Source organism: Peromyscus californicus, unplaced genomic scaffold, assembly GCF_007827085.1.
Source record: "Peromyscus californicus insignis strain IS unplaced genomic scaffold, ASM782708v3 Scaffold_11__1_contigs__length_118956290, whole genome shotgun sequence".
NCBI classification, from domain to species: Eukaryota; Metazoa; Chordata; class Mammalia; order Rodentia; family Cricetidae; genus Peromyscus; species Peromyscus californicus.
In genome coordinates this window covers 40,520,075-40,544,683 of record NW_026294402.1, presented here as the reverse complement: position 1 = coordinate 40,544,683, position 24,609 = coordinate 40,520,075, and the positions used below count along the sequence as shown (strand labels likewise).

Sequence of the window (24,609 nt, the reverse complement as noted above, 5' to 3'; positions counted from 1 at the left end):
GCTCCCATCTCAGGATCCTATCAGTGGGTCCAGAGGGCAAGATGAGGTACATGGAGGAGGGAGGGGCCAAGGCCTTGGGCTTAGCATGACCTTTGTCCTTCTCTCACCAACCCCGGCCCAGGAACAACAGAGGAGGCTGCTGGGAACACATCGGAGGGTGGAGGCCTGAGGTGGAGGTCTAGGGGAGCCATGTGACCTACGCTCTGCCACCTCTCACCCCCATTCTGCCTCTGCTCATCTATGGCTGCACCAGATTCCCCATTCTGTTCTGTTCTGAGACTGTCAAGTGGCTTCTGTGAAGAAGCCTGTCACTGGTTCCAGGCTATCGCCTGGGCTTTGCGGGGAGAGATGGGTCTGGAAAGTCAGTGCGAAGGGCTAAAGTGGGTCTGAGGCTTGTCCCCTGAGCCTTTCTCTGTCTCACCAACCTCATTGAGGGAAGCCAGTCCAATGGGCAATCCCACCAGCCACTGCTTCTGTTTATATTATTTAGGAAAGGAGAATGCATCTTAAGCAACTCCATCGCATAATAGGTTGCAGAGGTGGAGGTGAATAGCATGGGCAGTCTTGGAGGGATTTCTCAATTCCGCTGGCAGCTGGCTGCACAGCCTCCCTACCTCAGGTTCTGGTCTGAACTATTCAGCAGGTGACCTTTGGCCAGCTCACTGGGCCTTCTGTGCCCGCTGTCCCATTCCCGGGGCCAATATAAAACAGGTCAGGGCCCTCCTGCTTGCCTGCTCAGTTTATTCCTAGAAGCAGCTAGCTACTCCAGGTAATGTCCCTGGGGAGTACAGGAAGGGAGGGAGGGGACAGAGAGCCACCCAGCCAACTAGCCTACAGAAGGCTTGGGACCCATGAGTGGCCTCCACCTTTGGGTTCCTGGTGGTTGGGAGAGGGAGGCCTAGAAGCTGAGGAAGAAGGGGAGGCCACCAGGCCTAAAGCTCTGCACTGGGTAGTGGCAGAGCTGACTGGAATCGGGTCATGCTGTCTCTTGCTCAGCATGCAGAGCTATTGGGAGACTTTGATGGCCATGCCTGCTCCAGACAGACACACTGAGGTCTAGAGAGGGACAGAAACCTGATGTCACCCAGCACACCAGGGCAGAGAATGGGTAGATGTCCCATTCTGTAGAGGGTTTCCACACCCCGCCTTCCACTCTATCCTGGGGCCTGGATCTCCTATAGTTCCCTGTCTGAGAGCTGGTATCAGAAGGAGAGAGGCTTGGGGTTCATCCCAGGGCCCACGGCATTCTCCAGGAAAGGAACTAGATATGGCAGATCCTCCCACAGTATCCCCTCACTAGACAATTCCTGCAGGTGTGTAGGTGCCATGCAGCCCCGGACGCTCCTCATCGTGGTCCTCTTGGCACTCCTGGCATCTGCCCGTGAGTTTTGTGGAGGGATGGGGCTGGGGTTTCTTTGGGAGCTGGTCTGGGGACCCTGTCCTGATAAGTGGTGGCTGGGTGGGAGCTGAGGGCTGGCACAGCTCCACTCTGCTCTTTTGCAGGAGCTAATGAGGGAGAGGGGTCGTTGCTGCTGGGCTCTGTGCAGGGCTACATGGAACAGGCCGCCAAGAAGGTTCAGGATGCACTAACCAGTGTGCAGAAGTCTGAGATGGCTGTGCAGGCCAGGTATGCCCACTGGCCTTCTTTTCCTGTTCCCTCTCCCCTCACCCCTACCCTGGTCCTGATTCTCCCACACAGAGACTGTGGCTCCCCCAGTTTCCCCAGGGCCTGGGCCTGTCTGAGCCTCGGCTCTCTCATGGGGCCTTTGCTGGGTACTGGGGCTGTGAAGAGAAGCAGAGCAAGCAGCCTTCTTCTGTCTCCTTCACTTCTCCTCGGGGTGGCCTGGGGTGCACATAGTCCCTGGGGCAAGTCTTCTCTAAGCGTGGGCCAGAGGCTTCCTCGGGGAGGCCTAGCCGCTCTAGTTTCAGCCCGGGTTTTGGGGCTCTGCCCTGGGCCCAATCTGAGTTAGACATCTGCCCACTATGGATCCTTACCCCTGCTCCTGGCCAATGGCTTTGGCTGACATTTGATATTGGCCTATGTAGAAAAAGGTTGACACGTTCTTTGTCCCCAGAATAGGCTGTGGAGAGGGCATTACTTCCCTAACTTTGCAGACGAGAAAACGGGCTCTGAGAAGTTAGGTGACCTGGCCTACATCACACAGCTCATGGGTCCTCCAGTAATTTTTCAAATGAGAGGCTCCCAGCGCCACCCCCCTACCACCACCCACCACCCCCCGCCGCCCCACACACTCAGAGCCACCAAATAGGACACCTCCAGGACACTATTTGTATGGACTACAAAGGCAGACTGACCTTAAGCATCAACATCCCCAGTGCTCGGTGCCTCAGGCCTGAAAGGAGGTTGGGGGGGGGGGACAGCCCATGAATGTCTGATCCAACCTGGACAAAGGTGGGGTTTCCCAGGCTGCCCCTGTACCACCTTAGCCGCCTCTTCTGCCCTGGGAGGTAGCTGCAGGCGATTCTGGGGTGGTACTAGGTGAGGTGGTGCTGAGGGCTTGGAGAGCCCATAGGGCCCTGGGTGCCATCGTGGGTCTGGCTGCCTGCAGGGGGACTTTTCACACACATCTCTATGGATGCCTCATGTTGCTTTAACCCTCAGGGGCTGGATGGACGGTGGCTTCAGCTCCCTGAAAGGTTACTGGAGCAAGTTCACTGACAAGTTCTCCGGCCTCTGGGAATCTGCCCCCGAGAGCCAACCAATTCCAGCTACTGAGCCTTGAGACCTCTGTGTTCCAAACGTGCCTGTGCATCCGTCCTGTTGGCCTCTGGGTCCACTGGGTGGCCCCTAAAGTTTGCTTGAAAGGGAAAGTATTCTCACATTTTCACCCCTTCCCAGACCTCACCTCAACATGTCCCTAATAAAGCTGGATGAGAAGCTGCCGTGAGTGGTATGTCCCATGTACCGTGATGTCTGGGTGAGAATGAGTGGACCTGGGGCTGTACCTCATGCATGCTTTAGTTGTGTCTGGGGCATTTCTTCCTTCGTAAGTAGGACAACCTCTGCTTACCTGCTTGCCTTGATGTGTTCCTGTGAAAGATCAAATTGGGTAACAGACATGCAATTACAGTCTGCGATAAACTATCAAGTGTAGGACAGTGCAGACAAGTGACTGGAGTGTGGATTCGATCCGGCTAGCACTTTTATTTCACGTTCAGTCTTGAGGTCAGATGTGATCACAACACCTGTGCAGCTGGTTTGTGTGGTCCAGGATGCCTGGTCCCTTTACACACACCAAAAGGAAGGAGGCGGGGTGGGAGGCTGGTTGGCTAAGTCTTGACCCCACTGCATCATAACTGCCTCCATTTCTTATGTATAAAGTGGGTGCGATCTGCCCCTCCATAGCAGGTTTGCTGTAATATGAAATGGTATTGTCCAAAAGCATGGGGCATGCCGGGCGGTGGTGGCGCACGCCTTTAATCCCAGCACTCAGGAGGCAGAGCCAGGTGGATCTCTGTGAGTTCGAGGCCAGCCTGGGCTACAGATCGAGTTCTAGAACAAGTTCCAAAGCTACACGGAGAAACCCTGTCTAGAAAAAAAAAACAAAAAAACAAACAAACAACAACAAAAAAAAACATGTGGTCCAGCATCTGCACAGGGCAGGTGCCTGGTAAACAGACCTCATTGTGATAGCTAAACTGGCTGACCTCTTAAGACTGGAATGGAGACCCAGTGTTCTCAGAATCTCAACAGAGTTGTTTACTATGTTCCCTCCACCCAAAAGCACTCACTTCAGAGAGATCCAGGGTCACAAAGCAGGTCTCCCACACTATAAAATAAAACATCAACGTTCAGAGAGGTAACGGCCGTTGCCCTGAGTCAAGAGTGAGCACACCGCAGGGCCAGCTGTCTGTTTTCCACTTTGTTGTCATGGGAAAAGCCTCTGCCAGGTGTGGGAGGCTCCTTTCTGGACAGCATTGGTGACCAGACTGTGTTCTGTCTGGAAGTCCATCAGGGGCTGCTCTTCCTGACCACCCAGGGCCGGCAACCTCAGTGTCCGCACCTGGAAACCTTCCCACCCAAATCTGCCTTGATCCCTGTTGTAGCTGGGTGTGATTTCAAAGGCCACTCCTTCATCCAGGGGCTCAGGAAGATACATGGGGGATGGAAAAGGAGCCTTGTGGGGAGGGAGAAGGACTCTCCGGATGTGGGAAGACTACCTGCCTACTAACATGATGAGCATGAAGAGGAGCCAGCTGAGGGAGAGAAAGGTTGTTGGTGTAAGAATGTGCATACATCCTCACCTGCATGAACATGAATGTTCGGTTACACTTAAAATTTTTTTTAAAGTAATTGTGTGTGCCAACGGCAGGCTGGTCTAAATAATGAACAACCTAGGCTTGGTATGCAGCTCAGTTGGTAGAATGCTTGCCTGGCATGCGCAAAGCTCTGGGTTTGAGCCCCAGCACTGAATAAACGTGGTGTGTGGGTACATCCCCGTAACCCTGGCCCTTGGGAGATGAAGGCAGGAAGATGAGAAGTTAAAGATCACCACTGACTGCAAAATTAGTTTGAGGCCAGCCTGTGCCATCAGAGACACCGACTCAAAGTAAAATGAATACGTAAGTAAATAAATAAGGACTGGCAAGATAGCTTAGGTGGTAGCGGCATTTGCTACACTAATCCTGGTGGCCTGAGTTTGGTCTTTGGGACCCACATGGTAGAGAAAAAGAACTGACGCCTACAAGTTGTCCTCTGACCTCCACACATGTTCTTTGGTTCATGAAAACCCACACATATTAAATAAATGTACTAAAATTTTAAATTACACTTCTCTCTCTCTCTCTCTCTCTCTCTCTCTCTCTCTCTCTCTCTCTCTCTCGTCGTGTGTGTGTGTGTGTGTGTGTGTGTGTGTGTGTGTGTGTGTGTGTGTGTGTGTTAGGGAGTGACTCCCAAGGACTGAATTCAGGTCCTCGGGCTTGGTGGCAATTGCCTCCACCTGATGATCCACCTTACCGGCCCAGTGTAATTGTTTGGTTTTTCAAGACAGGGTTTCTCTGTGTTGCTCTGGCTGTCCTGGCTCTGGAGACCAGACTGGCCTCGAAGTTGCAGAGATTCGCCTGGCTCTGCCCCTGGAGTGCAGGGACTAAAGGCGTGTGCCACCACACATCCTGTCCCACCTTTCCTTCAGTGACTTGACCTCAGCCTCCCCAGCTGACACAGAAGTAAAGGCCGTCATTCGCGATTTGGAGATGGATATGAAGGCCTCGCTAATAATTGTGGGGATCAGCATCATGACGTGATTTTTGCCCAGCTGGCAGGTCGAGTGGTTGCAGCCACTGGGACAGCTGCCTTTCACAGAGGGGGAAAGAAAAAAGAAAAAGAGAAGTGTTTGCTGAGGGGCTTGGGGCTCGTTAATGAGAGAGGGTTAAGCTCCAGGCATTTTATTTGCACTTGTCCAGTAATTCAAGTCTCCGACTCCTTGAGGGATCCTGGCTCTAGGGAGTGGAAGATGCTCACATCCTTTGCCCAGGTGGACCCCACCTGGAAACACTACTTCTGGCACAGGAAACCGGTCCTCTCCAAGTCACTCTCAATCTGGTATATAACACTAGTAGTGGGAGCCTCTATGGGGCACTTTTCAAGGGGCTCCCTGTTACTTTGCCTGGCCATCTATTTCCCTCTTAGCCTTTTTAGGACAGGAATTCTGTCTCACATTCATACTTAAATTTTATTTGTTTATTTATTATGTATACAGTGTTCTGCCTGCATGTATGCCTGCACGCCAGAAGAGGGCACCAGATCTCATTATAGAGGGTGTGAGCCATGCTGGGAATTGAACTCAGGACCTCTGGAGGAGCAGCTAGTGCTCTTAACCTCTGAGCCATCTCTCCAGCCCTGTCTCACACTCTTAACCAGCCATGAGCCCAGCTTGAGTGAGCTTGGAGGGCTGAGGAGTCCTGTATGAAAGAATCCCTACTGCAGCACCAGGTCCCCATGTCCCTGAATATCCCTTTAGCTCTCTCCCTGTGTCTCTCAAAGAAGGAAGCCATCCCACTTTGGAAATGTTTATTCTAAGAAAACCAATGTAGGGGTAGGGAGCCGAGGTAGGTGCCTCACTGGGTGCTCAGCTTCTTGCTGGTTTCGTCGATCCATTCCATTACGGCGGCCCTGAAGCCCTCCAGCATAGGCGTGAGGCCCTGGCGCAGGTCCTCCAGAGCGGGTTTGGCCTTCTCGCCGAGAGTCTGCAGGTGATTGCTGGCCTTGGTACGGTACTCGGCCAGGGTGGTGCTGTCCTTGAGTTTGGCCAGGTGCTGGGCCAGGCGCTCCCGCATCTGGTCGCTGTAGGGCGACAGACTTGTGCGCAGAGTGTCAACGTGAACGCGCATGCGGTCACGAATATCCTCGCCCACAGGGGTTAGCTTCTCTTGCAGCTCCTGCAGCTTCTGGCGCGCACCTTCGCGCAGCTCGGCGCCCAGGGGCTCCATCTTCTGGCGGTAGTGCTCCACCTCCTCCTGCCACTTGGTCTGGAATCGGTCCAGATAGGGTTGCACCTGTTTTTTCACCTCCTCCAGGTCCTTGTTCATCTCCTCCCTCAGCCAATCTGTGTCCTTTTCCAGGTTATTCCAGAACTCCTGAGTCACCGGGCCCAGCTGTTCCTGCAGGCGACCAACGGTTGTGCCCACGGTGTCCCAGTTGTCCAGGAGTTTCAGGCTGGAGGAGTAGAAAGCAGCTGAGAGATGGCCCCGGGCGTCCTGCACTGCCCCACATCTGGGGGTAGTCCTGGATTCTGAACGTGCTGTTGCTATGTTCCTACTTTCCCAGAACCCGCGCTCCCTAATTCCCTATACCCTCCTTCCACATCCGTCTGTACACATAGCCTGAGGTACCAAGGACACAGATGGGGTTGGTGCCTGTTGCCAGGCCAGTTCCCTTTCTGTGCTGGCTGACTGGGGGTTACCCAGGGAAAGGGAATTTTGAACTCATAGGCAGAAAGAGGGGCTGGGGTTACCCATCACCCAGGTGAATCCCATCCCTATGCCTCCATTGGACCTGCCACGGGGAACAAATGGTGGGAGAGCAGGTGAAGATTTGACAGCATCTTCTCACAGACCTCTGTGCCCACCCTGGATGGACAGCCCTTGCCCTGCTCCAGGCCCCAGGCTGGGTCCTTCCTTACCCCAGGTGTTGGCCCAAGGCGGAAGTTTCAAACTGGGACACATAATCTCTGCCGCTGTCTTTGATCGTATCCACGTACAGAGTGGCGAAATCCTTCACTCTGTCCCATGAGGTCTGGGGGTCATCCTGCTGCCAGAAGTGCCGGGCCTGGCTCCCTGGGGACGGAGGGGAGACCCATGTCATGCCAGTTCTGCTGGGGTCTGAGCTGAAGTGTCAGACTTGGAGTCGGGGAGGAGACCAGAGAGCATTCCGTCCTCTGTGGCCAGGAAGGTGAGCCACAGAGGCCTAAGCAGAAGCCCACTCTGCCCTGCCCGTTCCCTCCCCGGGTTGGAGGCACCTACCCGTCAGGAAGAGCACAGCCACGGCCAGTACCACAGCTTTCATCCTGAAGGGTGTGGGTGACCTGCAGAAATAGAATTGCTGGGCTGAAGGGGGAGCACTCTCATGGAAGCCCCACACTTGCACCCCACATTCAAGCCAGTGGAAGAAGAAGAAGAAGGATCTAGAGTGAGAGAAGGTCCCAGATACCCACAGAGTGGATTTGGACAGAGTGGAGCATCAGGTGGGAGGCACTAGGGAGCCAGAGCAGCCTAGGGCAGGGAGCAGCACTTACCTTCCTGGAGCTCTCCAGCCGTCTCTCTCTCTTTCCCCCGGAGTGGCCGGCTCTTCTTCGCTGGCCTATTTATGTCTGTAGGCAGGGGCTGGGCTGGAAGGCTGATAAGCCCAACCCTGGCCCTGTCTCTGCTTGCTTGTCCTGACGATGTGGAACTTAGAGTTCAAGGATCAGCCGTGTTCCTGAGGCTGGGCAAACAGAGTGGGCAAACAGGAAACTGCGGGGGCTACAGAGCTGGGATCAAGGGTTCAGGTGCGGGCAGCAAGGGAGTGACTGCAGACTGGGGGGGTCTCCAGGGTTAAGGCAGCTGCACCCTCCTCTTCCTGTACTCCCATATGTTCCTACTGTCCTCTGAGCCTGGAGCAGGGTGGGGGTAGGAAACTTTGGGCTCCTGCACTCACATCCCCACCCCAAAGTCTCCTTGCATTACAAGGAGTTGATCCTTTCACCTTGGCCTGGTCCCCCTGGTAGGGTATGCCTCTCTCCAGATGCCACATACCTGCCTAATAGGCCTCCCAACTCTAAATCCAAGAACAGCTGAGGTGCCAGGAAATGGCCTGGGTGAAATACAGAGGGACTCAGGGCCCCAGGCTGAGGGTGAAGACCCCTCTGACACTTCAGAAGACATGAGACCAACATGGAGTTGTCAGCTCCCTCCTTCTCTCTCCTTCCCTCTGTCCCCTTCCCTTTCTTCCTTTTGGAGACAAGGTCTTTCTGTGTAGCTCAAGCCTGCCTCCAACTCAGGATATCCTGTCTCATCCTTCCAAGCGCTAGAATACGTGTGTGTGTGTGTGTGTGTGTGTGTGTGTGTGTGTGTGTGTGTGTGTGTTTTGCTGGGGATGGAAACCAAGGCCTTGCACATGCTAGTCAAGGAGTCTACCATTGTTTTATCCCAGACCTTAGAGCTGCCAAGGTTTTTGTTATGGGTAGATGTTACCCAGCCTCCCCTCCAACGACAACCTCACCATCTACCATGACCACCAAAAGGGGCCGATGCAGTTCAATGATGATACGTCTCCCCAGAGCGGTGAGGGCCTAGATTCAATTCCCAGTATGGGAGAGCTGGGGAGCTGGGTTTAGTGTGCTGACTATGGTGGCCCATGTCTTCAATGCTTGCACAAGGGTTCAAAATCAGCCTTCGCTACATAGCAAGTTTGAGGTCAGCCTGGGCTACATGAGACTATCTTAAAAAACCCAGTCATTCATGAAACCTCACCATGGAACCTGTGAATGTCCAAGCTAAAAGGAACTTTTGAGACCATCTGTTTGGGCCTCATCTATGAAGTTGCTTCTAGATGAAGAGCTGCCAAGAGTGGAAGGGATTTGCTGTCTCGCTCATCTCTCAGCCTTAGAGGCAGGGCACGGATGGACCTTGAGCCCAGGTCTCTGCACTTGGGACCCAGGGAAGGCATGCACTCTGCCCATCTCCCCGGGAAATTCCCCGACTCTCTAGAAACCAGCCAGGAGTTTCCACCAGCTCTGGGAGTGGCTGGGTTCTAGGCTACTTCCATCCCAGGAGGCTTTGGAACCAGAGAGAACCTTGGTTTGAACCTGGGCTCTGCTGCTTATTCTCAGGATGACCTGGACGAGTTACATAAGCGGCACCCCTGGGTTTCTTATCTGCTAAGTGGAGATAATGACAGAACATGCCGTGCCTTCGTCAGGACCCCAGTCACTGTGTGGGAAGCAGAATGACAGGATGGAGGAGATGTGTGTGCACTTCCTAATGCCAGGAACCTGTGCCGGTTGTCTACCGTGGCAAGTGTGATTAAGGGATTTAAGTTGAATGCTGGCCTGGGATATCCACAGGACATAGTAATCACAAGGGTCCTTCAATATGCAAGAGGAGGCTGGAGGGCCAAAGCCAAGGAAAAACTTGAGGACAGGAACAAGGGGTAAAACAATGTGAGTGCTGGCAGGGGCGATGAGCCAAGGGGTATTGGCTGCCCATCCATGGATGCTGGAGGAAGTGAAGGTGCACAGTTTTCTGAATGAAAACTCTGCCATGCGTTTTCAGAGGGAACACCACTCTGCCGTGCTTTTAGCCATGGTTTGAACTTCGGAACTCCAGAGCTGTTTGCGTTGTGTTAACCATGAAACTCAAACATGTGCACAAAACTGTTGAAAGGTAACCAGCAGTAAATGGCAAGTGTTCTGTGTCCCAGAATCCTGATTTCATTGCCATGGACACATCTGCATTACTAGGCCAAAGCCTGTGACCCCAGCAGCTGGCAGCAGAAATGGAGCCAGGCAAGTGCCTGGCTTTCAGGCACTGGGATGCAGGACATCTTTTCCAGGACAAAACCAGTCCCGAACGTCTGTGAGAGCATGCAGAGGGAGGTGGCCTGCTTGAGAGAAGGATGGAGGCTGCCCCCACAGGAGTAGCTTCCTAGATCTTTTCAGGGGAGGGGCCAGGAATCTGAGCAGCTTACCTGTTGGCCTCCAGCCTGCTCTCCAGCCTCACCTTCCTGAAATCATGGTGGCTAACTAATTGAGGCGAACATGTGCTCAGTTCTGTGGTCCTCAACTTGCTTTCAGTTAACTTAAGACATCCTGTAAGGCTGGAGGCCAGGTTTTCTCCCTTGGTAATTTGCCTGTCAGAAAACGGCAGCTCGGAGCCGCTAAGGCCATTCTTGTCCCTCAGCCTTGAGATGGTGCCAGTGAGGCTGGGAATCGGGTGTGGCTTCTGGTTCTGTGATGGAGGCTTCTTGACTTCTGAGGCCTTCATATTCTTTTCAGGGACATGCCTGGCTCACGGACTGGAATCCAAGACATCAGAGTACAGAACTCTTGGGACAACCAATTACTACGCGGCAAGTGTGTTCCTGTCTTGGTATGTAGCCCAGGCTGGTCTCAAATGGAGTAATCCTGCCTTGGCTTTCTGTGCTGAGGTTACAGGTGTACACCATCATGCTCACTCTTCTCCCCTACCCCCTTCATACTTACTTAAGTGTCTGTCACTCTATCACAAGACAGTTGGCTTAAACTAGTCTAAATAGTGCCTTACTATTCTGGACAGGAAGTCCTTCTGGACAGATCAACAATAAAATGGGGTCATCGTAGATTCAGACTGGGTTGGCCACCGTTAGAGGTGTTGGGTGCCCAGGGTTGGACCAGGGAGTGGGAACAGTACCCATCAACAGTTTCTACTGTGACCATCGCTCCCTCATCTTGGGAGCCTCCAGACTGACTTCTGAATTGAGCCAGTGCTGGCTTAGGATCCCCTAACACTTGTGGAAGTGCTGGCAGCTTCAGGAGCAGTGAATGTGGCCCATTTCACAACTTCTGTCTCAACACATCAGCTCATCTGCCCAGAGCAGTGCAGGGACTCTGTCCTTTGCTGAGCCTGGCACCAGAGACTCACCAAACATTTGGTAGATGAATGATATTGGTACACTAAAGGCTCCCAGACTGGCAAAGGGTCACAGGAAGGCACAGACCTCCACTGGTGCCAGCCCCTTCTGGGAATATGTACCTGCACAACTTCAGGACTTCCAGGGGCACACCTGAGATGGCAGCCTCTGCTCTGAGCAATCCCATTGCAATTTTGGGCTCGAAGGCTTTCCCATGTGCCCCCTTTGAAATATTTATCTGTATAGTGCATGCTATCTGTATATAGGTGGAGAGTGTCGGATCCCTTGGAACTAAAGTTCTAGGTAGTGTGAGTCGTGAGAAGTTGGTGCTCTTAACCACTGAACCATCCTTCTAGCCTCTCTCACTCTTTCTAAACGACTGATATTCCCAAAGTCATTGAGCTTTCTTCTCACAAGACTTTAGCTCTCTCAACTGTGCCTGGGACCTGTTGGAAATTCTGCCCTGTCCTGGAATCCAGGCACAGACAGAGGAAAACAACAGGAAAAGTCCCTTTCTGTCCTATGCTTGAGTACCACATCATCCAGCTGACTGAGGTCCAGCCAGGGTCAACTCAAGGAATCCATTTTCCACCCGACTCTGCAAACACACACGTCTCTTCTGAGGGGTTAGAGTCCACATGGATGTCTGGGACACAGTGTGAGGTCGACTTGCCAGGCTCAGAAGGCAAGGTGAGAGAGTGCCACTCAAAGCCCCACCCCAAGCCTGGGGATTTCTCCAGATCCCTGTGTCCCTCCACCCCACCCCATGTGCTTCTCCCAGCTAGACTCTGAACTGTAAGGCAAACAACGTAGCAGCGTTAGAACATAGTAAGGTTTTTATTTCCACAACCTCCTACTGTCCAACCAAGTTACTAAGTTGTAAATGTCCCACACAAACAAGGACAAAATGTCTTAGCAACTTGAATCTGGAGTTTTTTTTTTTTAAACTTTTTTTTTTTAAGTTTAACAGAAATGAGAAAGAAAAAAATACTTTTTACATTTTCAAAGAACAGAAATAGCAAAGTATATTCATATACATTCAACATATATTGCGCATATTGGTTACTACAATATAAAGCAATGGTGATCTTGAAAATAGTTTGCAAGATGGCACGGTTAACAGGCTCACGGCTTTCATCTGGGTGGCTCTGGAGGGTGGCGTCTGCTCTTCCATCAATCCAGTACCATGTAAACAGGTCAGGCTGAGCATGCGGAGCAGCAGGGCGTGCCCGGGACATCACAGCTGGACTGAGCTCAGAAGCCAACAATGGCTCTTCAAGCTTTCTTGGGAAGTCAGACTTGTGGTGAGTAATTGGTGATCTCATGAAGTGGAGGGGAGACTGGAGGGTATGGGACCATGGAACGGGTCCCTAGCAAAGCTCCTGCACTGAAAACAAATCCACTCAAGGGACAGTGGGCTTGGAAGCAAGCTGCCGGTGTCAGTGGAGAAGGGTAAGCCGGGTGGGGACCCCGCTGGCAACATCTGGATGCCATGCCAGGCAGCTGCTTCCTTCTGTGCGAATGCAGAGGCTGGAGGCCTCTGGTTCTCAGAAATGCGGGCTAAGAGTCAGAACAGGGACCACTCCTGGATGTTTTTGAGGACCAGGAGAGAACAAGACCTCGCTCGGCCCCCGGCTGCAGAGGAGACTTTGGTTTCTATCAGCAGAGAGAGAAAGCTAAGGACATAAACACTAGCTACTGCGTATGCGCGGCTTCAGTAGGGGGAGGGAGGCCACTGCTCCGTCGATGGCACAGGAGAGTGGCGCACGATGCCAATTCCAAGGAAAACGCTTTAAAGAGAAGGTGCAAGCCACAGTTCAATAGCACAGAATCTGGCTAAACATTACTCTTTTAAACAAAAATTCTTTTTGTCTTTATTAATAATAACAATAATATCAACATTTACCAAAAACAATTCCTACATGATCAAGAATTAAAGTGTAGGGGCCGAAGATGCCAGGGAGAGGAGGAGGTTAAGGGACGCCACACAACCTCCTATTCTTGTCTGTGACAAAGAGGCTGAAAGGGAAGGGCAGATATACACACTCATATATATGCGCACACGAATGGACCAACGGTCCTTTTTACCACGCAGCGGAGTAGGAATGAAAGCCACACAAAGCACAGTGCACCACTGTGGGGTGTTCACTCACGAGGGGCAACCAGTCGGCCGGTAGCTGGAGGGGAGCAGAGCCACACACAGAGGGGTCCACACTGAGCCATCCTGGTTGGCAACCTTCAGCAGCAGGCCATTCAGCCCGTGCTGGGTTCGGATGGAATTCTGCTGGGCCAGATATGGTTCTAGGAGAGCCCAGCAGGAGACTGTGCCAGATTCCAGGCTCAGGTTTCTTTCTCTCTTTTACCCTCTCTCTCTGCCACTGAGCTCCGCTCTAGCATTTGTTCCTGGCAGACTGGAGTGGAGGGAGAGAGGCTGGTCTGGACAAAGGCTGTGGAAGGGAGGGTCCTGAGGTTCAGCCCCTGAATACTAACCGCTGGCTCCTCTGCCTCAGAAATGCAAAGAAGAAAACAATACCAAGAGAGAGAAAGAGAGAGAGAAAGCTAGATTAAGAAAGGAGGGGAGGGGGAGGAAGAGAAGCAAATCATCTCCAAAGGAAAATTCTGGAAACAAAATACAAGCAAACCTCCAAACACCAGAGACTCAGCTCAAGCACACCAGATGCCGGTTCACGAAAGATGGAGAACACGGATTTCCTGTTTATTTCCTTGGTGCCTTGATCATACAAGCAAACACGGCAAAAGCCCCTCACAACCCAAATGACGGCCTGCTGGTGCCCAGTGTGGGGAAAGGGGCTCTACTGTGCTGGCGGAGACCGAGATGGCAAAGTGGTGCGATGCTGCTGGACACTGGTGGTTTAGAATCAGCCTCCTCCTCCTCCTCCTCCTCCTCCTCCTCCAGCTGTGCACACATCTGTGAAGCAGACACAGGACGGCTTTGAAGGCATGTGACTTGACTCTTCAAGTGCACTTCCCGACCCTTTCTAACGGTACTGGGGCTGGAACTCAAGGTCCTGCGTATGCCATGCATGTGCTCGACCAGCAAGCCACATGGCCGAAGGCCCTCAGTGAAGTCTGCTTTAGGTGTCACTGTCTAAGCCTCGCCACACTGAGGCTCTGGCACGTCACTGCCTGTGGCTTCACTTCCCTCGGGTCTTTCTGTCTCTGCAGAGACAGAGCTCCTAGTACCATCCACACGACCTTCGTTAAGCCGTCAGCGCCAGCCGGTCCACTGCCTTTTCAGCATGGACCTCAGACTATACATCCTTTGTTTACTCCTTACGAAGTCCGGCTGGGGCTGGGGCTGGGGCTGGGGCTGGGGCTGGAGCTCTGTGGTAGAGTACTTGCCTAGTCCTGGTTTCTAGGCCCGGCCCCCAAACGCCAAAACAACACAACAAAAACAACCAATGAAGGAGCATGGCTGGATCTGTGTTCTTTGGCTGGGTTTCACCCTTCAGGAGTGTAGGATTAGCTCTCTTTCTCAGTGTGCTAGCCAAAGGTCACTGGCTTCTGTCCTTTGCAGCTGGTAGCTCACTGGATCTCCTAAGGGCCATAGCATCTGTAACACGAGGTGGGCCACGTACCTTTTCTCTATAACAAAAACCTCAGCCCACCTCAAAACTAACATAGTACTTAATGAAAAAAGCAGGTCGATGCATGGAAAGAGAGATACTCAAGTTCATCAGGTACCACACACGGAATGAACATGCTGAAGGGATCGGGGGCTGGCAGTGGGCCACAGGGCTGCCTGGGCCCTGACCAGGCTGGCACTCACTCTCCATATCCTGCTACACGCCGGCCTGCTCCATGCTGAAGGAGACCTCGGGGTGCTTGTGGCTGAGCAGGATGTCTGTAACACACGTAGATGGATAGCGGGAGGAGCTTAAATGCTGGCTGCCATCACTCAGGCCTGGATGCTCGTGACCTCCCAGACTCACCCCACATTCTGCAAGACCAAAAAGAACACACGAGACAGGTGAGAGGGGAGAATAGGTGGGGCAGGAGAGAGGAGGCACTTGCCTAGCAAACCCAGCCTTATTCCTGCTTGGACCCAGGCCACAGCAGGCCCTTCAGACCTGAGGGACCCTTCCTGACCACCTCCCCCTCCCTTCTGCTACCCTCTTGACCAACTGACATATGGGGGAGAAGATGAGAAACCCCTCAGGAGCCTTTTCTTGGAGTTGGGGGAGAAAGCTGTAAGGAGCCCACAAGGGCCAGGCCAGGCCACTCTCTCTCCTGGGCATTGCACTCATGAACATCACCCACAGGAGGCCAGCATCCCTCAAGACACAAGCTAGGCCACACGTGGTACTCTCTTGATGTCTTCACAGATGAAGACTTGCCTGCAGAGCTTAGGAAGGGTGGACCTGTCTATTACCAGGCATCTATTTATGGTCTCTTGCCCTGGCTCTACAGAGACATAGAAATGTTCAACTAGCGTAGGAGACCCTCCAAGGAGATGCAGAAAGAGAGCTCTCTTCCTGAAGGGGCCTCCAGCTGCAGCACTGAACTTGGACTGTGATGGCCCTGTGCTGACAGAAGCCAGAGCCCCTTACACACGCACTCTCAGGGAGATGTGCGGGGAGTGACTCTGTGTGTAACACTTCACATAGTGATTGTTTCCACGAAAGTCTGGAGCGGCCCCTCTGGGGAACTGCCCGGGGCTGCCCGTTGGCAAGGCCTTACCTTCGTCTTCCCCATTCGGAAACTGCTGGCTGCCCATGAGTGAGGCCTGACTGAGAACGGCATCTGACATTCGGGCCGAGCTCAGTGCCTTTCCTGCCACCAGACTCATTCCTGGCAAGGTGTCCAGCTGCACCTGCGGAGAGATGTCAGGAGGAGTGAGGCTGCCAGACAACGTGCCACTCTCAGGGGAGCCCTGTTCCCTCCACAGCAGCCCAAGGAAAAGGGTGTCCTGGGTCACCGCTCCAAAACGACCTTCCTCTGCGTCACAGAGCTGTTGACTGCTGTCTGAGGTGCTAGCCCTGTTCTCGAGCGCCCTGTGTAATATGGTGGCTGCGCGGTTGACTGCTGTCTGAAGTGCTAGCCCTGTTCTCGAGTGCCCTGTGTAATATGGTGGCTGTGGTGCACGTGAGTACAACTGTTAGGGCTGAAGAAATCAATTTGTAATCTTGTATGACTTTAACGCAGTTACATCTGAACAGCCACAAATGGCTGGCTAATGGCTCCTAGGCGTTAACCACGGCTGGGTGTGTCCCAGTTGACAGGCTTTGCTGACAGGTCAATTCTCAAGAAAGCCAGAGACAGCAAAACAGTTGCCAGGAATGGACCAAGAATTGAGGGTTCATAGGTTGGGGCCTAGGTTTAGATTCCTGGGAGAGGTTAAGACCCCAGATATCAGCTCATTTGATTCCTAAGTCTAACATTTGGATACCGTAAGTCCAACAAAGGGTACCCTGGGATGCCACTAGAGTTTAAGGCTTGTCTGTTAGGGAGAATCAAAGAAATGTCCCCACAGCCTGCAGAGGGCTGGACTCTGAGAAGATGGCAGAAGTGGGTGTTCTGCTTTCAAGTTAAGACTGGCACCATCCCACCTCTAAGCAGCAGGAGGGGCTGACATACGTATGCATCGTCGCTGTTCTGGATCGTGTGGTGTCTCTGGAGGGTCCGGGACCGGAGAGGCTCACTGACCGAGGGCCGGGCGGGATACCCAAGCCCGTTGTGATCTGGGAGCTCCATTGCTTGTCCTGGAGAACTTCGGTCCATGCAGTTCCCCATGACAGACTCTAGGAAAAGGAGCACAACAGGGTGAGCAGGCCCATGGCTTCTCTCAGTGATGCCAACTCCCATGTAGCCCCTTGCAAGAGACAATGAGAGAGAGGAGTAATTGCCCAACTGCCAGGCTCAGCCAGCTGGCATGGGTGTCAGAGGGAGCTGGGGCCAGCCTGACAATACCAGGCCCTACAGCAAATATGAGTTTCTTTAGGACACTCCCTCCTCCAGCTGGAATGAGCTGGGTCATACTCATCCTCTTTTTTCCCTACCTCTCTGCTGGCTTAGCTTGGGCTATGCTCCCAAATCAGCATACAGAGGGAAAACTCTAGAGCTGCCAGGGCTTCCGGCCTGTACTCCACGGATGCGGCTTCTGTCTCAGCACCACCCCAGGTCTCTCCTTCCTGTTCCTGTGCCACTTCTGATGCTGCCCGTGGCTCCTTCACCTTTCACAGAAGTGCTCACACATAGCTGTGCTTGACCTTACTCCCTACTTTTTTGACATCATCTAGTTCTATGGCTTCAACTCCACTGACTGTATAAAGCAATACTGTAATGGGACCAGCAAGCTGCTGCTTAGTGAAGAGAGGGACTTGCCATCCAGCTTGATGATCCGAGTTCACTCCTCAGAACCTACCTAGTAAGAGAAATGATTCTACATGCGTACATGTGTGTGCACGCGCGTGCACGCACACACACACACAATAAATAAATGTGAAAAGAATTACTGAAATGCTTTCTTAACTATTTTCTTGGCTATCTAACCAGTATGTAACACTTACGTCAAATTCCAAACTCATCCATTTCTCCAGACACCCTTGTTTTGACACCTCATTTCCCTAATCTTTAAGGGATAAGCTCTTGGAGTCCTGCCTGACTCCTTTGGCCCAGTCCTACAGTCGCTAGACATCTAAAGAAGCCATTCATTCAGTGGTGGACACTTCAGACCCCAGACTTTCTACTTCCAGGCAAGGCCCATTACCTCTTGCCTACATCATTTTCTAAGCACCCCCTAGATACTACCCTATAAAGATTGCACTAGTCTTTTTTTTTAATCCCTGTTCCTATTTTTATATGTGTGCGTTATATGTACATAGTACACGCACATGAGTCTTATGTGTGCATGTGTTATATGTATGTGATGCATGTGTTGTATATATGCTACATCTCAGTACTTGTTCAAAGATTTAAAACATTAAATAAACTGTTAGTTGTGTGCACATGGGGTCACACAGGCTATGACCTGGGTGGGGGGTGAGAGGACAACTTTCAGGCATTGGTTCTCTCCTTCCATTGTAGGCTGAAGGGCTCAAACTCAGGTCATCAGGGTTTTACCTGCTGAGCCATCTCATTGGACCTTGTTCAGATATTTTAAGGACTGTTATCCATCAGGGGCAGGCAACAAAACTAAAACCAGTCCTGCCTCTTGGCATTTCGGGCTCTTCTTCTTCCAGATGCCTCTGTGTGTGTGTGTGTGTGTGTGTGTGTGTGTGTGTGTGTGTTCCTGTCTGTTCTCTTTCCCCCTTTTGAATCCTTTAGATCTGAGAAATGAGGCTTCTCCAAACCCAAGTGCCCGCCCAGCCTTTCTGAAGTCCTAAGGCCTCTGCTTTCCTGCTCTTAACTCTCCTGTGTCTGGCTTCCTGAGTGATGCTCACAGGCCTGAAACGCCACCGGGACCTAAGAGCTATCACGTGGCAGATCAGGGGACCAGCTTTCTTGGGGGTCCAGTTTAGTGCTCCCTCCTCCATCAAGTGGAGGTGGCACAGTGGCCATGAGCACAAGTCTGGGAGGGGAGACCCAGCATGACTCCAGCTTCATTGCTTCCAGAGGAGGGGAAGGAAACTCCAGTCAGGTAGCTGATCCTTCTGGGCGTCTGCTTCCATGGGGTACACAGACTGCTACCAGAGCATGGGACACCAAACAAGTTAGTTCCCCAGACTTAAATTTTCCAGAGTGGTAGCCTTTGATCTGGAAGAAACAAATGTGATTACCAACCAGATCCAGGGCTGAGAACACAGCTCAGCAGCAAAATGCTTGCTTAGTGCGTGTAGGACCTATGTTTGATCCTTCAGCATCACAAAGAATAAACCCACACCCGATGAAAATGAAGCATGCTGATAGCAGTTGGGGAGCAGGCTTACTGGAAGGGTCAGCACCCCACATTCAGAAGTTGTGCTGGGAAGCAGTAGAGTGGGAATAGGGAGCTGCTGGGGTAAGGATCTCGGCTGTCACCCAAAGGAACCTGTGTCAAAGACCCTGTCACTGACATGTGGCACTAACAGGATATAATGAAACTTAGGAGGGAAAGCCCTGATAGAATGAAGTTAGGTTGTGGCTGGTGAGATGGTTCGGCAGGTAAAGGCATTTGCCATCAAGTCTGATGGCCTGAGTTCAATCCCCAGGACCCATAGGTGGAAGGAAAGAACTGACCTCCTCAACTGTCCTGAGCTGCATGTAAGCTAGATCTCTGTCTCCCTCCCTCCCTCCCTCTCTCTCAGGGTGGCAAGATGGCTCAGTGCGTAAAGGTGCTTGCAGTAAGCCTGATGACCTGTTTCATCCCTGGGACTCCTGCATGTTGTCCTCTGACCTCCACACGAGTGCTGTGGAACATATGGGACATAACCCACCTACCTGCGCTACACAACATAAATACAAATGAAAACAAGTTTTTCAAAAGTTAGAATGACTGGGATTTGGGAGACAGGCCCCCCTCCTCTCCCTTTCTGTTTCCCGGCCAGAAGGAGGCGTAACTTTGTTCCAACACGCCTCACCACAGGCCCCAAAGCAATAAGGACAAGTGGTGGCTGAAAGCTCGGCCACATCTTTCCTCCTCATAAGCTGATCTTCGCAGGCATTTTGTTACAGTGGCAGGAAGCTAACACAGGCATAAGGGAAAGAATGCAGGGCCAGGAATGAGCCGCACAAGCCGGGTTCCAGGTCCATCACCACTGGAGTACGCAAAACTGACAGCCAGGCGGCCTCCCCTTCACCCTACGGTCCCTTATCTGGCAGGTGGAAGGTCTCTGATAAACACCAAGGACTCCACAGGGAAAGGAGTCAGTTTAGGAAGAGTGCTGAGCCTCAAAGTCCTTGGATGAGACCTGCTGACCAGAGGTTGTAAAAAGACCGACCCACTGAACAAGGGACAAGAGTCTCTGGCACCTTTTATGATACTTCAGGAGCTGGAAGACCAGGCAGACTCACAGACGGGCATTTAAATAATGCAGGGACCATGCCTTCCAATATCCAGGAGGGTCCAGAGGGGAGGGGACTGAACAAGTAAGGCACAAAATGCACCAAGGGATCCAAGGCACACCCCACACCTGGGGGACTCTGGGGCAGCTTTCGTAACTGCTGAATCTGTCAATGTTGACTCATCCTTACTATTTACTGGGTTTTCAGAGTAAATGAGAAACAGCATGTTTGCCTACCTCTTAAGGGCTCGGCTCTAAGGGGAACATCTTAATCCCTCCAAAGGCTGTCAGCACTTGACACTTTGCAAGGCCTGACGCTGACTGGGCTCAGAGAAGAGGATGTGGTTTTCTGAGTTTAAGTTGTATAAACTGGTTGTGCTATTGTATTTATTTACTTACGGAGTCAAAAGCCTCAAGCCCTGTAACACTGCAGAAGGAGGATGCACTTCTCAAGTGTAGGCATCGAGACTGTAGGCAGTAGAGGGCAGAGTCAGCCCTGAAACTTGTGACATTTGGAAGAAAGTTTTGGCAAAGTACATGCTCAGTGCTCAGCCCAAGCTGGCCTCCTACTGGCTGGTGGCAAACAGACATATAGGAAACAGGAAACCACGGACACAGGTACGAGGGCATCTACGTTTCCTAGACTAACATCAGTAAGCTTTGCTCATCCACCCTCAAGAAACGCTAATACGTCCAGAGTTCTGTGCCTGTAAACTATAGCACACATTCCACACCACTTCTGATACAGCTCTTCACGACTAGAACACCTCCAACCCCCCCCACCACACACACACCAAGGGGTTCTGAAGCAACTGCAGCAGCAGGCACTGGGCTTCAGCAAACCATTAATGCCTCCGCTGCATTATTTCACTCTCCTGGGCCCTAAACTCACATAATTATACGTATGTGGCTTTGCTGAGGACAGATATGTGGAAGGAGGGCAACTCATCTCTGTGATACAACGGCAAACAGGTGGGAGTAAAGGTGAAGCTTCTACAAAACTAATGTCAAAGGTCGGGAGGAAAAGGTCAATGATAAACAGGACTCCACAGGGTGAGAGCCACCCAGAGGAAAACCGGGGGTAAGGCTGAAGGACAGGGCAACTCTGAACTGAAACCTAGAGGGTTACATGTCTCTCTTGACTCTTCGAGGCCACAAAGTATTTGAAGGTGTAGGTGGCGGTGACGGTGGGGGGTGACAGGGTCGAAGGGAAGGGGAGTAACAGGTGTTGGTCAGCTAGAGAAGGAAGGACAGCTCTGACGACCAAGTAACTGTAACATGCAGTATGGACCTGAAATGAAGCCTCTGCCTGGGAGGAGACCTGACTGGGACCAGTTGATAGCCTGGAAATCACTCTGAAGTTGTTTAACTGCCAGGAGAATGGAGCAGTGTTACATGATTCTCATGCAATCTGAAGCTGGACGGAGACAAAACTCGGGCTCTTCTCCTTAGCTTCTCCTAATTCTTTCCTGGGCTGCACTCCAAGCTAAGCAAGCCTGGGTGCGATGGCCCCGAGACACTGTCCCCTGGCTCTTTCCTGCGCTTCTCCCCGCAGCCCCAAGGGCAGAATCCTCTCTGTCCATGCGCTACTTAGCTTCTAGAAAACCTCCCTATTCTTCCACAGAGCCGGCCCCTCCCTCTTCTGATGCTGCCACAGCATGTGAACTGACCACGCTCAGTCTACTGTGGACAGGAAGCAGCTAAAGAGGCATTTCTGACAACAGGGGAGAGTGGTGAGTGAGGCCTCTCCATCCATCCTGCACACAGGCATCCCATGGAGAAAGAGTGAAGAGAAATCAGAGAAAGTCTCTTTGGAAGAACACTTCTATTGTGTTTAAACACATGGCAACTGGGGGCTGCGGGGGGGGGGGGGGGGGGGGGAGGGAGTACCGTCCCCTCCATGGCAACTGGGGGCTGCGGGGGGAGGGGGGGGAGTACCGTCCCCTCCATGGCAACTGGGGGCTGCGGGGGGGGGGGGGGGAGTACCGTCCCCTCCATGGCAACTGGGGGCTGCGGGGGGGGGGGGGGAGAGGGAGGGAGTACCGTCCCCTCCATGGCAACTGGGGGCTGCGGGGGGAGGGGGGGGGAGTACCGTCCCCTCCATGGCAACTGGGGGCTGCGGGGGGGAGAGGGAGGGAGTACCGTCCCCTCCATGGCAACTGGGAGCTGCGGGGGGGGGGGGGGAGTACCGTCCCCTCCATGGCAACTGGGGGCTGCGGGGGGGGAGAGGGAGGGAGTACCGTCCCCTCCATGGCAACTGGGGGCTGCGGGGGGGGGGGGAGAGGGAGGGAGTACCGGCCCCTCCATGGCAACTGGGGGCTGTGGGGGGGGGGAGAGGGAGGGAGTACCGTCCCCTCCATGGCAACTGGGGGCTGCGGGGGGGGGGGGGGAGAGGGAGGGAGTACCGTCCCCTCCATGGCAACTGGGGGCTGCGGGGGGGGGGAGAGGGGAGTACCGTCCCCTCCATGGCAACTGGGGGGGCTGCGGGGGGGGGGGGGAGAGGGAGGGAGTACCGTCCCCTCCATGGCAACTGGGGGCTGCGGGGGGGGGGAGAGGGAGTACCGTCCCCTCCATGGCAACTGGGGGCTGCGGGGGGGGGGGAGAGGGAGGGAGTACCGTCCCCTCCATGGCAACTGGGGGCTGCGGGGGGGGGGGGGGAGTACTGTCCCCTCCATGGCAACTGGGGGCTGCGGGGGGGGGGGGGGGGGAGGGAGGGAGTACCGTCCCCTCCATGGCAACTGGGGGCTGCGGGGGGGGGGAGGGAGGGAGTACCGTCCCCTCCATGGCAACTGGGGGCTGCGGGGGGGGGGGAGAGGGAGGGAGTACCGTCCCCTCCATGGCAACTGGGGGCTGCGGGGGGGGGGGGGAGAGGGAGGGAGTACCGTCCCCTCCAGCTTTCTTCCTTCTCCAGTAATCTGCATAAGAACAGGGTCGAGCATTTGTTGGGGTGCTGACGGAGTGTCAGTGCTACTTGTCAGCTGACCCAGAGGGAAGTCCTAAACCTCTCGAGTCTTGGCTGCCACGGGTACAATGGGAATAATGGGCCATTGCACTGACTCAAATATGGGCCAGGTGCAGCTGAATGGCCGAGCTTGCTCCCCGAGCATGTGTGAGGCCCTGGGTTTTGCTCCAGCACCACAAAAGGAAGGGATGACAGAATGAACTGTGAGTGAGAGCACCTGTGCACGACGCAGGGTTAGCATGCTAGCTCATCAGCAGCTCTCCTCACACGGATTCCTTCCACAGGAGGTCCATCAAGGCCATCCACCTCATCTAGAACAAACCCAGCAACAGGAAGTTTCCAGGCTGCTCAGGCAGCCTATACTGTCAGTTTCCTCTAACAGTCTTCCACAGGGAGCTAAACTTTGCCGGGATTTCCACCCAGATCTCGGTTCTGCTCCGTAACATACACTTGGCTGAGTGGAGGAGTCCCTCCTCCACCTGACAGGTCTGTTTCCACCTGTGGTTCCGTCACAACCTCCAACACTGGTAGGTGTCTCTCACTGGACATGTGACTTGCTCAGAAAGTTACACCCTAATTACGGCCACCGCAGAATACGACATGCATGCAGAGGGCAGACCTCTAGGCTAGGTGACACAATCTGCCCCAGAGGTTAAGATTCAATTGTCATGTTATGCAACACATTTTCCTTTTCTCTGAGCATATGACCAGTACATTTGAAGCCATCAAGTCTTCACATAACCTGCTTCAGCTCAAGATTTTTCCAACCTGCTCTGCACGCAGGACTTAACTAGCCTCAGAGCCGAGCTGTGTGCACTGCCTTTAAAGAGCAAGGCAGAGATGCAGGCGGCTCCAGGGAGGGAATGATGGAAGCAATGCTCAGAGTGGCAGACTCTGGGTAAGCCCATCTTTACCATCTTTACTCCCTTCGTGGTTGTGGTGAGGATGGGTGAAATGAAAGACTGCCACAGGGGGATAGCGTTCCTGGTTTTGCTAGGCAAACATGAGCATGCTAACAAAACTCACTGATGGACCCTCATCTTCAGATGAGCATGAAGGGAGCCCTGATACAGTTCACACTGCACTTTCAGTTACCGAGGGCTCTCTCTCTCATGAGCAGTATGTATAAATACAAACGCTTGGATCGTCACAAGATGCTACAGAGGGCCAGTGGTCATCATGCTTCCCTTTCACAGAAGAGGACAACCAGAACCAAGAGTCTAGGGCTCTCATAGTCAGGCCAGGGTGTGGCCAGGGCTGGGGGCTCTGACTCTCAGTCCTACAGTTTACACATTTCCTTAATGCTGTTGGTCGTCTCTACAGCAGATGCTTTCCGATGACAGTCGGGCATATCTGGATTCCAAGACACCATGGTGTGAGCAGGCGTGTTCTGAGTGCTGTCTACTTCTTTCATTTTATTTTTAAAGTGACCTCTTACCCACCAACAGCCACTTCCTACAAGCTTCACTGCTCCCCAAAATGGTCCTGAGTGTCTTCTCAGGGTTCCCCCTTCCTCATTAGGAGCACAGAGTGAATACTAGCAGAACCAAGCTAAGGCTCCTGCACACTTAACTCAGGGCAGACTTGTCCAAGACTTT

General features: G+C 53.1%; 3 protein-coding genes across 3 annotated transcripts in view; 1 reads left to right on the top strand and 2 right to left on the bottom strand.

The window, feature by feature from the left end:
- Nucleotides 1–822: 822 nt before the first annotated feature.
- Nucleotides 823–2,744, top strand: Apoc3 (apolipoprotein C3). Its single transcript, XM_052726707.1, has 4 exons — nucleotides 823–853; nucleotides 1,313–1,381; nucleotides 1,504–1,627; nucleotides 2,624–2,744. Exons 2-4 carry the CDS (start codon nucleotides 1,327–1,329, stop codon nucleotides 2,742–2,744), a joined length of 300 nt encoding a protein of 99 aa, XP_052582667.1. The 5' UTR covers nucleotides 823–853; nucleotides 1,313–1,326.
- Nucleotides 2,745–6,078: 3,334 nt separating this feature from the next.
- Apoa1 (apolipoprotein A1) lies at nucleotides 6,079–7,509 on the bottom strand. Its single transcript, XM_052759115.1, has 2 exons — nucleotides 7,143–7,509; nucleotides 6,079–6,676 (listed from the first exon to the last, which is right to left on the bottom strand). The coding sequence occupies exons 1-2, from the start codon at nucleotides 7,322–7,324 to the stop codon at nucleotides 6,079–6,081; spliced, it is 780 nt and encodes a 259-aa protein (XP_052615075.1). The 5' UTR covers nucleotides 7,325–7,509.
- Nucleotides 7,510–11,920: 4,411 nt separating this feature from the next.
- The window catches only part of Sik3 (SIK family kinase 3), a 223,569-nt gene continuing 210,880 nt past the window's right edge, over nucleotides 11,921–24,609 (bottom strand). Inside the window, 4 exon segments of the mRNA XM_052759044.1 lie at nucleotides 11,921–14,036; nucleotides 14,898–15,068; nucleotides 15,809–15,941; nucleotides 16,706–16,869. Of these exon segments, the coding sequence (XP_052615004.1) occupies nucleotides 14,911–15,068; nucleotides 15,809–15,941; nucleotides 16,706–16,869 (455 nt within the window). The 3' untranslated portion in view covers nucleotides 11,921–14,036; nucleotides 14,898–14,910.